The sequence below is a fragment of the Ischnura elegans genome, assembly GCF_921293095.1.
Source record: "Ischnura elegans chromosome 13 unlocalized genomic scaffold, ioIscEleg1.1 SUPER_13_unloc_2, whole genome shotgun sequence".
Classification (NCBI taxonomy): Eukaryota; Metazoa; Arthropoda; class Insecta; order Odonata; family Coenagrionidae; genus Ischnura; species Ischnura elegans.
The window spans coordinates 1,133,560-1,146,628 of record NW_025791658.1 but is presented as its reverse complement, the minus strand read 5'-3'; the positions used below and the strand labels follow the sequence as shown (position 1 = coordinate 1,146,628).

Sequence of the window (13,069 nt, the reverse complement as noted above, 5' to 3'; positions counted from 1 at the left end):
CTAATAGTCCTTAGTCTCCTAATTCACAAATAATCTGCACATGATTCCCCACTCCCATGGTTCCTTTGGTTACCGCCGGTGGCAATAAATAGCAGCGCTCCAGTCGCTAGAATACAAGTCAAAATACGCAACAACCCGAGAGAGGTATGCTACAAGTTGAATATAAACGTTTACTTATGTTTTTTTTCTCTACTTATCTTGACCTCGTTTAATACATGCTATAAAATTTCTTTGAGTTTAGTTCAATCTAAACTCCAGGAATTATTATAACATATAATCGTTTATTGCTCAAACTCAGGTTCTATCAATATTATATCATATCTTATACTAAAAAAACGAAGTTACCTTACCAGTGCAATTAACAGTACCAACACTTACCAGTGAAATGAACTCCCTTCAAAACGATATTCAGCTGTTTATGTGCGTGTTCCAGTGGCTAAGTTGCTGGAATACCATTCTGAAGTTTCATGTTCGATTCTTGTCTGCAGTAAATTTATTTCTCATGACTTTCATCATACTTTTCATTTGCAGAAACTTGCTTTTCACAATAATATTCATTGTGTTAACTGAAAATTGTAATTCTGCGCTGGGAAATGTTTTTGTACATTTGCGACGTCTGATTTTCTCCCATTTTTTCACACGTAGGCTACCTTTGAATTATTTCATTTTGAAGTTGCAACGGGACGCATTTTTAAGATACTTATGCTATCTTTCATAATGCAAAGAGTATTTTTTACTCATTCTTATCATTCATGCCTGGATTTTCAATTGGATTACGTTACTAGTTGAAATTTTAACACCTTTAACAGTAGGAAAAAATATAACTCGAAAAGCTATGTTCTTCAATGATTAAAATTGGTGATTCTCTTGATGGAAATAGCAAAGTTTAGCAACAAGACGTTATTTCTCTCAGCCTCTGCCTGTAGAGTTACCACTCAGTGAAGGGATGGGTAAAAGTCCCCAACTCCGAAGGAAGAAAACATTTTCGCCTTGGCTCGCCCTATCTGGATTTAAAACGGTTCTTTTTCAACCAATTGGATTGGACGGCAATTTTTTTATACATAGAAACTTACCTTTCTGTAGTTATTGCTGCCTTATTTTCCGTATCATGGTTGATGCAAGGAGTTACCATCACTACAATTCATCATCATCACTGGTCAACAATCCTAGGATTGGTTTGACGCAGCTCTCCACTCAGTTCTCCTATCAGCTAATCTTTTCACTCCTACGTATTTCTTCTCTTTCACATCTCTCTTTACTTGTTCCATATATTTTGTTCGAGGTCTTCCTTTTCCATTCTTGCCTTCCACCTGTCCTTCGACGATTGTCTTCATCAGGCCATCATGTCTCAAGATGTGGCCTATAAGGTTGTTCCGTCTTCTCATTAAGGTTTTCATGAGGCTTCTCTTCTCTCCTACCCTTCTTAGGACTTCCTCGTTACTAACTCGGTCGATCCATTTGATTTTCATCATTCTTCTGTAGCACCACATTTCAAAGGCCTCTATCCTTGCTATCTCCGCTGCGGTCATTGTCCATGCCTCACTTCCGTATAGGAGCATACTCCAGATGTAGGTTCTTATAAATTGTTTCTTTACATCCATATTTAAGTTTCCCGCTGTAAGCAGGTCTCTCTTTTGGTGGAATGCTCTCTTCGCCTGGGCTATTCTGCTGATAATTTCTTTCTTGCTTCTCCCGTCACTAGTTATCTTGCTTCCCAAATAACAGAATTCATCCACTTCTATCAGTTTTTGCCTCCCTATTTTACAATACTATAAACAGATTAATTTGTTTCAATTCCATAACCTTAGTAAAATGATATTTATTCATTTTTTTATATAGAAAATAATCTTTCAGGTCTGAAGAGGATATATTATCACCTGTGTTCTTTTCTCCCTCTCAGATTGAAGTGGTTATCCCTGGCTGCGACATAGACAGCAAGTTCTCCCGTGTCAAATTACTTCTGGGACACAACCCTTTCGTGTGCGACTGCGAAGTCTTCAAGGTCCTGCGGTACGCCTCCAAGGAAATGAGGCCAACGTCTGCGTTGGAGAGGCTCAATGGACACAAGCTGGTAGTGCCAGCGGTCATCGACATTCAGGACCTCCGCTGCTTGTAAGCAACAATTTGAAACTCAAATCACCGATTGCGGCGCTGAAGGCAGTGACGTAATTTGCCAACATGGCCGACGCATCGAGGATATTGTTGTGATGACTACATAGGTGTAACAGGATAATTCGTTGAGCCATTTGCAAAAATCAATGTATAAAATATCAAAGAAGATTTCTATTGCCTTAAAGGTGGCATTTCGATTCCTGGGGACTACGACATATAGCGGTTAACATTAAGAAATTCATAAATTTTTGCTGAAATATCCTCTACTAAAACACGGAGATTTATCAAAGGGTTCCTAATGACAATAAATGCGTGATTCATATTTTAAAAAACATTATTCTTAGGTGGCTAGAAAAGAAAAGTGCAATGCGTCGGTTACCCCAAGTGCATTTAACAAACAAACCACCGTCCCAGTAAATGGTGAATTTAAGCAATGAATGGCAACTAAAAGGCACTTTACATGAAATTGAATGCATAAAATATATTATTTACGACGTTATGACTGCTTAATGCCAAAAATATAATTAGAAAAATCAATAAATTCCCAGAGAAACCAATGATTTGTGATAATATTTGGTAATAATTGCACAAAAACAACATAAATTAATTTCCGGATTACCAAGAGTTTGTACATCGGTGCTGAGAGCAAAGCGTAGATACTTTCTACTATAATAAAAGTTATTATTATTGTTTATTCTTACGGGTGTTAACCCAATGTACAGAAAAAGTGTTACATTAAATAGCATATAGACATAGCGTTACATAATTAAATACATATAAAAAGTATACAAACATTAAAAAGCATAATGTAACACATTTATAAACTGAAGGGTAGTGAAAGATCATGTCATTAATATAAAACGTTATTGATAACAAACATATAAGAAGCATACAAACATAAATAAGACTTATACTAGTACGTTAAAAAAGCAGCGTAGCGAAAGATAACATTTGATAATATAAAAAATAAAGTATACAAATATTAAAAGCATTATTCAACACGCTTAAAAAAGTAAAATGTAGCGAAAGATAACATGTGATCAATATAAAAAGCTATTATATGACATATGATTAAAATCACGTTAAGAACTGTAAAATATACCAATACCAAAAAACAAGCTCAAATATACACCATATTGTTCGTTAATTAATGATGGAGAGAGGAAATATATATTCTGTTGGTCCATTTAGTTTTTACAGTGTGTTTTTACATTGACATAAAGATCAAGTTTCGTGCGAAGTGAGTTCGTGAGTTTTTTAATTTTCCGAATGATTTTCTAATGAATGTTTTCGTGTTTACAGGAAGCCAGACTCGATCAAGGGGAAAGCGGTCGCGGATGTGGAGTCATGGGCTTTTCATTGGCTGCCCATGATTGGATTTTGTTTGAATGATACTGGAGTTAATTCAGCGTCCGGACGCAAGGCAACAAGCTCCACTGAAGCAGAAGGAATAGTTGAACCACCGGCATAGTTGAACCACCGGTGGTTTTCCGGCGATAAATTGTGTAATTTGCTGAACATTTTCGATTAATAAATTTTTTACTATTTTTTTGCAGAGAATTTCTTCGTAAGTTTCCAAACTCTTTGCTCGACCGGGAATTACATTTGTAATTTTTTAATACCTAGGTTTATTCGGCGCAACAATGGAAAAACCCTCAAAGGGTCTAACAGGTTAAGGTGACACTTGTAAGAATCTCTTCCGGAGCTCCATAGGTTCGCGTAATAAATATAGTTATACTCATTGTGTATTTGACTACAACAATGAATCATTTCATATTGTTTAAACGTCGCCCCACCACAATACCTGCTTCGAATATGGAAATAATCGTGTTAGTGGTTTATATTAAGTAAGAGGATTAGTTTGAATTAGTAAAACAGTTTCGGCTGTTATGTGGTGAAAGTTCTTTATTACTTTTCACTAATAAAATTTTGACAATTTTTTATCCATAGAATTTCCACGTAAATTTCAGAAATATTTCTTCTATCATCGGATGTGTAGGATGGTTATTTTAACCTAGACTCTATAGTCGCAATGTTGCTACAAAGCTGAAATTAAAGGAGATGTATGAAATTCTGCCAAAATATATGTATAGTTTCACACATTCTTAACTCGACTATAACAATGAATCATTAAAAATTATTTAAGCGTCGTCATGAGGGAATGAACATGGATATCCCCATCAGCAAAGTGACTACAGTGAAATGTCTTTGTAGCGAAATCCCACGGACCACCGAAGTACGATCATTTTACTAAAATTTCGCTATACGGGAATTTTCGTTTTATAGAAACTTTCGTTATACGGAATGAAAAATAATTTCGTTATACCGAATATGTCGCTATTTATCATAGCCTATGGAAATCTAAAAAAAAACAAAGTACAAAAGTATATTTTCATGGATTCCCCAAGAGCAAGGTTACTTTCACGAAATAGAGTTTGTAGATTAATAGTATTCTCGCGAACGATGGGTAAACTCCGAAGATAATCACCGGATGTATGCTAGTCGTTGTGGTAATAGTTTTCTCTTAACTTAGCGTAGTTGCAGATCAAAAAATGGCCACCTGCATGTATCATTCAAAGGAATAAGTCAAAAGAGTTGTCAACACATAATGGCGCCGCTCTGATCTCGCTAAAAGCTCTGAATTGGTGCCTCTTGATATTGCAAACCTCCTCGGGGTTACGTGACGAGTCAGCTTTGTTTGCACCTAACCGCGACGACAGGAAGTTCGCATCTGGCACGGACGCGAGGATTGCGCTGAGCTGTCTTCAGATAGGACGGTAGTTCCGGGAAGGGACATAGACGAGAGAGTTCAACCATCGACAGAAGCCACTGGGGAGTCAGAGTTATCACACCAAATTTGCAATTATGAAGGTAAGTCCTACCCGTAGCTTTCTCTATTAATACTTTATACGGTCCGGTCTCTTATTCTGTGCATTTTATGAGCTGGCAAAGTTAATTTCCCTTGGTAATACCAAAAGTAAATGCCATATAAATTAGTTTAGCAGTTTCTCTGGCCAAACAATTTTTAATGCGTGCCTTAAAAGTGATAAGAGGAATTTTATCGTATCTACGAGGGCCATCCAGAAAGTAAGTTACGTTTTTCTTTTTTAAATCGAGTTTTTATTGAAAAAAATTCAAACTTGCAGGAAATGTTTTTGACAATATGTATTATTTTTCCACATAATCTTCAGAGACCTCAATACACTTCGTATACCGAGAAATCAGCTTTGAAATCCCCTCCTCATAGAAGCTTCCCGCCACCACCTTGGTCCAGTTGGTGATTGCTTCTTTCACTTCCTCGTCAATTGTGAAACGTTAATCCCTCTTTCATTTTGGTGAACAGATGAAAGTCTGAAGGGGCCAAGTCGGGACTGTAAGGTGGATGGGTCAGAGCATCCCAACCGAACTGATCCAAAAGTTCCGTAGTGGATCGAGCGACGTGAGGCCTTGCGTTGTCGTGGAGAAGGCACACACCAGAGGTCAGCATTCCTCTTCTCTTGTTTTGGATTGCCCGACGAAGCTTCTTCAGAGTCTCACAATACCGGGAGGCGTTAATTGTTTCTCCTTGAGGCAAGAAATCAATCAGGGGGATCCATTTTTGGTCCCAGAAAACAGAGGTCATGATCTTCCTGGTGGACTTGACAACTTTGAATTTTTTCGCACTTGGGGAGGTGGTGTGTTTCCACTGCATGGATTGTCTTTTGTTCTCCAGGGTATAGTGTGACACCCAGGTTTCATCTCCAGTGTCTATGGACTTGAGAAAAGGATCCCCTTCCATTCTGTAGCGGCCCAAAAATTCACGAGCTGCAGCCACTCGTTGTGACTTGTGTTCGGGCGTCAGCTCTCTCGGAACCCGTCGGGCGCAAACTTTTCAAAAATCGAGTTTTTCCGAGACAATCTCATGAACGATGGATCGTGAGATCTCAGGGAAACACTCATGGAGTTCGTCCACAGTGGAACGGCGATCTTTGCGTACAGCACTGTCGACTTTTGCCACAACTTCTTTGGCTTTCCTCGAGAGATGCAGAGACTCGGATGCGCTACCATCTTTTCTCAACATCAAGCATCCTATCCAGTCTAAGAAGGCGAAGAGAATTCTCCGCCGTGCGAACTTTGCTCTACTGAGAGAACGAGTGCAGTACACACGCAAAGCTCTTCATTTTTGTTCAACGGAACTCTACCACCTACACCTAGAGCTTAGCAGCAAATTGATACCAGAGGATTGGGAGACATTGGAGAGAATTACCTTCCAATCGTCCTCCACCACCTTTACAGCTATGAGAGAGAAGCAATTAAAGAAGTTCGAAAATTTGGTGGAAAAACAACGTCCTTCACCCGAATCCACCTTCAATAAAACAGATCGTGTGGTTATAAATCTATCTTAGTGATTCTGCAACCTCCATACTATCCAACGGACTTAACTTTGCCATAGCACCCAGAAGTATACCGAAGGAGGAAATAATCACTGGGGTAGAAAATGCTTTACGCAAGCTAAGGAAATCAGAGGCCGATGAAATCAGGGAAGAAGTCAGCCATATCATCAGGAAAGCGAGGCCTCCAAAACCCAATTTGACCAGGGCAGAGAGAGAGGCCGTCTGTGAACTCGGGAAAATTGATGATTCACTGATATTGCCAGCTGACAAAGGGAACGCAACTGAGATCATCTCTAAGGAGGACTACCGAAAGAAGGTTTGCGGTTTGCTAGACGACCCCACCTACAAAGAACTTAACTCTGATCCTACGGCAAAAATCCAGAGGAACATCAAGGACCTCATGAAGCATTCGTCAATACCCCAAGAGGAGAGACGATCACTGATCCAGTCGGCTCCTAAACCTCCACGACTTTATGGCGTGCCTAAGATTCACAAGGATGGGATACCACTCCGGCCTATCGTAAGTGCTATTGATTCACCGACGCATTAGCTTGCAAAGTATCTTGCCCATAGCCTTCGGCCATTCTCGGGCCTAACTGCAACCTATGTGAAGAACTCCTTCCATTTCATCAATATTATAAAGAAATATAAGATTACGGAAGAGGATCTCCTTGTTAGTTTTGACGTGGTGTCTTTGTTCACCAAAATACCTATTGAAGATGCCATCGAAGTCATTAAGACTCTGACAGAAAAAGGCCTTCCGAAAGACATTCCGAAAATGGTGTAGTTTTGCCTTTGTAATTGCTATTTCTCTTGGGGAGGGAAATTATATGAACAAACGAAAGGGGCATCCATGGGCTCTCCTTTATCACCTGTCGTCGCAGATCTTTATATGGAAGAATTTGAACGAAAAGCCCTGGATTCTTTCCCTATGAAGCCGAAACTCTTCGTGAGATATGATGACGACACCTTCGTCATATGGCCTCATGGAACAGATAAACTTAAAAGATTCCTTGAACATCTTAATAGCCAAAATAATTCCATCCAGTTCACTATGGAAATGGAAGAAAATAACCAACTTCCCTTTTTGGACGTTCTCGTCAATCAATCAAGAAATCAGATGGCACATTGGGACATTCAGTCTATCGTAAGGAAACGCATACTGATCGCTATTTGAATGCCAAGTCACACCATCATCCCAGGCAAAAAGCATCAGTTATTAAAACTCTATATCATAGGGCATATTCCATATTGGATACAGATTCGCTCGCTAGAGAGAAACAACACCTCCTTACCACGCTCCAAGAAAATCGCTACGATCGGGTACTGATTCAAAAAATCGCGCGTGGGGAAGAAGAGAAAAGAGATGTGGCCTTGGACATTGCAAAGGAAGACCAGCAAAAGGCAAAGGCACATGCTCTCTTGCCATACGTGGCTGGAACGTCGGAAAGAATTGCTCGAGTTCTCGCCAAATATGACGTTCTGACGCGATTTATAAGTTTGAAGAAGACCTCTGACCTCCTCCGGAGTGAAAAAGATCGTCATCCATCAGATATCTATGAAGGAGTGTATGAAGTAACGTGTTCCTGCGGTTTATCATACATCGGGCAAACATCTAGATCATTTAAATGCAGAATTAAAGAACATCTCAAGGCAACCGAAAAGAAAAATTTTCGTCTTCCTGCGGTTGCAGAGCATGCATGGTCGGAACCTGGGCACGTCATACTTTTCAAGGAATCGAAAATCATCGCCAGGGAAAATAAATATTTCCCTAGGCTGATAAGGGAGGCGATTGAAATAGCGAGTCACCCAAACAACTTCAATAGGGAAGACGGCTATCCTTTATCCTCATCTTTCAAACGGCTTTTCCAACAATGGAATTAAAAATCAACATCCGCCTGACTAGCTGTAAATAAATAAGGATCACCGATCTGCAAATCATTTGGACCCGAAGACGGGAGCTGGAACGCGCCCGAAACTGTCGTCCGCAAAAAACATGTATCAACGCGGTGTAAACCCGGAAAACCATCACCAATTTGAAAATTTATATAAATTTTTATTAACAAGGTGCAAGGCTGGTTTTGGTGTTGTTTTAATGGAAAACAGTTCAAGTTTTGACCGCCACGTGTCGTCGCTAGGACGACAAAATGGCCGAAATCGCCGTTTTTCCGGGGACCGTCTTGCGGTTTTTATTTTACTGCGCGCAAACCGTGCATGCTACACGGGTCATTGTTGTACATATACAAAGCCAGTAAATGTCGCCACTTCCTTATGTAATTTTTGAAGTTTATTTCTACGTAAAACGCTTTCAAAATGGCGTCCAAAAATTGATTTCTCGGAAAATGTTTCATACTTTCCACTGCCATCGACCTAATTTTAGCTTTTGCACAACGAAAATGATTATTATATATGCTTACATTATTCTCCATTTAACTTTAGCAACAATTTATTTTGTCACCATTGGTTAGCGAGAAAAAAATTAAAATATGCCAAAAATCACCAAAAAGTACAATTTCCAAAAGATCAACACAAGATTTCGCATAGTTTTACACGAGTGATTTCGTTTAGACTTAGTATATACATGAAGCTATGCATTTTGTTTTAGAAAATTTAACAGTTTTACGATATTGCCATCGATAAACCAGCAAAACATTAAAAATGGCGGACATTTCCCATTTTTTCCCGGGAGTCCGTTTTCTATTTGTCGTTATACAGGCAATTCATTTCCATCACTCGGACCGTTGTTGTATATTATGAAAGCCAATAAATGTCGCTACCTATTTATGTAAGTTTTTAAGTTAGTTTCTAAGTTCAACGCTTTCAAAATGGCGTCCAAAAATTAATTTCTCGGTAAATATTTCATACTTTCCACTGCCGTCGGCCTAAATTTGTGAGTTGGACATCGAAAATGATTATTATATATGCTCATTACATTTTCTACGAAATGTAGGCAACAATTATCTTTCGTCTTCCTTAGTTACTCTGAAAAATATATTTAAATATTCCGAAAATCACCGAAAATTGCGACTTCCAAAAGATTAACACAGGAATTTGTCAATTTTAACCTCACCGATTTCTCCCAAACCTCGTAGTTACGTACAGCTATGCATTATCTTTCAGAAAAAATAAATATTTAATAAACGATTTTATCGATATTACCGCGAAAAAATAAAAATGGCGGGCACTACTAATTTTTTCCGGGGAGAGATTTACATTTTATTGTATTACTCTCGAAATACGGATGTCATAGGGGCAACTTCTCTTAAATATGATAGTAAATGGATGTGACCATATAACATCGTCATCCCTAAACCCCCTGAAGCCCCCTAAAAAATTAAAATTTGCATATAAGTTGCCTTTTCGGGTACTTTTCGTCACAATTCCGCCGCATTTCCAAGCCTTACCACTCACCGCTATGGAATTGATGGGGACGATTGATGACCCCTGGCGGTACAAACCTATGAACCCCCGGTGAACCCACGTACACCTCCCAAAAAATAAAATTTTGCATATAAGTCTACTTTTTGGGTACTTTTCGTGACTATTCCACCGCTGGTTCTTACCCCAACGACTCATCCCTTCGGAATTTATGTGAACGGATGGCGACCGCCAGGAGTACACACATTTAAACCCCCGGTATCCCCTGAAATCCCCCCAAATGTAAAATGTGCCATTGAGTCTCCTAGTTGGGAACTTCTCGCAAACATTACGCCGCACTACCCGTCCCCTCTGAGCTTTAAAGCCTGGTTACACGGTACATTAACACGTACAAGTTAATTTACGTTTGCGTGAATGATTTTGGTGGACCGGAACGGAACATGTACGAATGCATGAACCAAATTAGAACAGGTTATATTTTACGTTCATGCATTCGCACAAGTTGGGTGGTTACGCGGTACATTTTGGCGTTCACTCTAGCATTCATACATTTAGACATTAACCCGTGCGTGTTAATGTACCGTGTAAACAGGCCTTTAGATCCAGAATGGTTGGTTAAGGCGGGCCACGGTAAACCATACGGGAAAAAATACCAGAAAACCCGCGATCACCTCCTGGAACCTCGTCGAAAAAAAAAATTAAATTCGCCTTTCCGAGTAGTTTTCGTCACAATTTAGCCGGTGCCACTACTGCTTATTAAAACCCCCGATAACCCTGTGAAACCTCCCAAAAAATTTCTAATAAATCGCCTCTCCGGGTAAAAGAATCCCCAGAAGTCCGCCTCTATTTCAGATACGTGATCACTGTGGATGATTGGTGACCGAGTATTAAGCGGGGTAGCCCCGGGGGGGCACACTCAACCCCTGGACGGCGAAGCCGTTCAGAGGAATTAATGGGGCGCCTCCCTACCCCCTGGCCGGCGAAGCCGGCCCCTAGCTGAGGTGAGATTATTCGAACTTCGAAAGTCCTCGAACGACCACAAATGTTGACGGCGAAGCAGGAACAGGGGTTTTTAAGGGGCGGAGCCCCTTAACGAGCGCGCGAAGCGCAGCAAGTATAGCTACAGTCACTTTCAAAAGTTTTAGGACAAAGTTTGCGGCGCCACTTCTGCTTCTCAAGAAAATTTAGTTTCCCTTACTCCATTTTTTTTCCTTGCTCACGCACTGCAACTATTTCGCTTCCATGTGAAGATATATGAACAAAGATGGAGTAGTTACTTGCTAAATTTATCGTTTTCTTTCGATCTTTGATGGATTTAATGATTAATTTCGTGTGCATACTCTGTGTCCTTGCTCCGGTTTTCACTGCTGGTCTGATGTTATGTATTACAAAACTCTCAATGTCATAAGACGTGGTGGCGTAGTGGACTTAATGCGACGTCGTCATAGTAAAGGTCGTTGGATCGATTCCCCTGCTCGGAATTAAGATTTCATCATTTTTTTTCCTTAGTAACTCCTTTCGTATTTAATAATGGGTTTCAAATAATTTAAATTCGCTGTAACCGTTATATATTTTTTTAATGGTAAATGGTTATAAACTTTTTTAAATACAAGTTAAGAATTGGGCAAGGGTTGACGTATCATTTTTATGGATTGCTAGTACCCATTTTGAAAATTAGGGATTTGCATAAGGGGTAACCGTAACCCGACGGTAAGGGGCGCATTCAAACCCAGCGTTGGTATTAACTTAATGATTTTAGATTGACAATGAAGGGTCACGCATAGTAGTTGATTATTGCATTAATTGATTTAGAAAGCTGTTGATTATTATGATTTTCTGCAATGAGCACCACGCTTCATCACACGTCTCTTGAGACGGGTGATAAATGACAATGTTCATCACCACAAACCTCAGTCTAGGGATTTGAAATAGAGCTTCGAAATTAAACTTTTAAGCGCACTATTTATAAAAATTCCCTGGGCAAGACCCCCGGTATGGGCTTCCCCAATATTTTTTTATGAGTCGGCACCCCTGCATATATATCATTATTAAAGATGGCGGAAATAAGGAATTCGCCAATATTTGAATCCTCTTTCAAGTACTGTGTTAAGGCGAACGACAAATAACTTCACTTGCGCGTTCAGAGCACTTTAAAAAAGATAGGGAGTAGAGAAAGCTGGCATCGGCTTTCTCTTGTGCTTAACGAAAGGCGCCAAGGATCTGAACGTCACATGCGACGGACAGATATTTTGTACTTGCAGCGCTACCCACACACCACACAGGATGGGAACAACATTCAACAGAAAAATGTCCACCACCACCAGATTTTTGAAAAAAGCCCTCGGAGAGAATTACCTATTCACTGTCAAAACGAAAATCTGTTTCCGTGAAATTACCCACACATGCTATACACTTACCGTAGCAGGCATATAGCGCTAGAGGGTAGTAGAGCTCAATAACCCAGTACCACTCTTAAATAATTTCAAGTTTTTTTTAACTTAACTGAGAATCGTTTCACAGATAAACCTTTAAATATTGAAAAACGAAAACTAAAGGAATGAAGTAAATTCTATTACCATGACAAATTATAAAATGAATCCCAGGAAAGTTAAATTTGTGGATATCAATCATCTCTCCCCGAATGATCAAATAAAAATGACTTAAAGTGAAAATAATAATTAAATAAATAATAAAAAATAATTACTTGCGAACCCAGAAACTTATGGAAAACTTTAAAATTGTTAATTTGATTGCCGTGTTTTTTTTTCAGTACATACGCATAAAAAATAATTGTAAATTTTCGTAAAATCTTTTATCGACCAATAAAAGTAAAAAAATCAAAACATGATACAAAAATGGCAAAGCTTGCAAATTATTCTTCGTAAGGCGTAAGCGTTGGTTTTATCTAATTAATAGCGAGTAATACCGCCATTATTTTCTATGACCGCCTCCAGTCTGGAGCTCATAGAACGAACTACAATCTCCCACACCTGAGAACGGCGTCCAATCGATTGCCATATTTGGCGCACATGACCATCTAGCGCATCCAGATTGCACTCATTCCCATTCTCTCACCACTACACTCCAAAGGTTTTATAAGGGATTCAAGTCTGGGGAATTAGATGGCCATGGCAAAACATGAATCCGTGGATGCTCTTCAAAAAAATTAGAAACGATATTTGCCCTATGGATTGGGCAATTGTCCT

At 39.4% G+C, this 13,069-nt stretch overlaps 1 protein-coding gene across 1 annotated transcript in view; it reads left to right on the top strand.

Moving 5' to 3' along the window:
- The window catches only part of LOC124172748, a 43,650-nt gene extending 39,946 nt beyond the window's left edge, over positions 1-3,704 (top strand). Inside the window, exons 2-3 of the mRNA XM_046552234.1 lie at positions 1,901-2,112; positions 3,415-3,704. Coding sequence (XP_046408190.1) covers positions 1,901-2,112; positions 3,415-3,583 — 381 coding nt within the window. The 3' untranslated portion in view covers positions 3,584-3,704. The remainder of the gene's footprint in view (positions 1-1,900; positions 2,113-3,414) is intronic.
- The last annotated feature ends 9,365 nt before the right edge of the window (positions 3,705-13,069 follow it).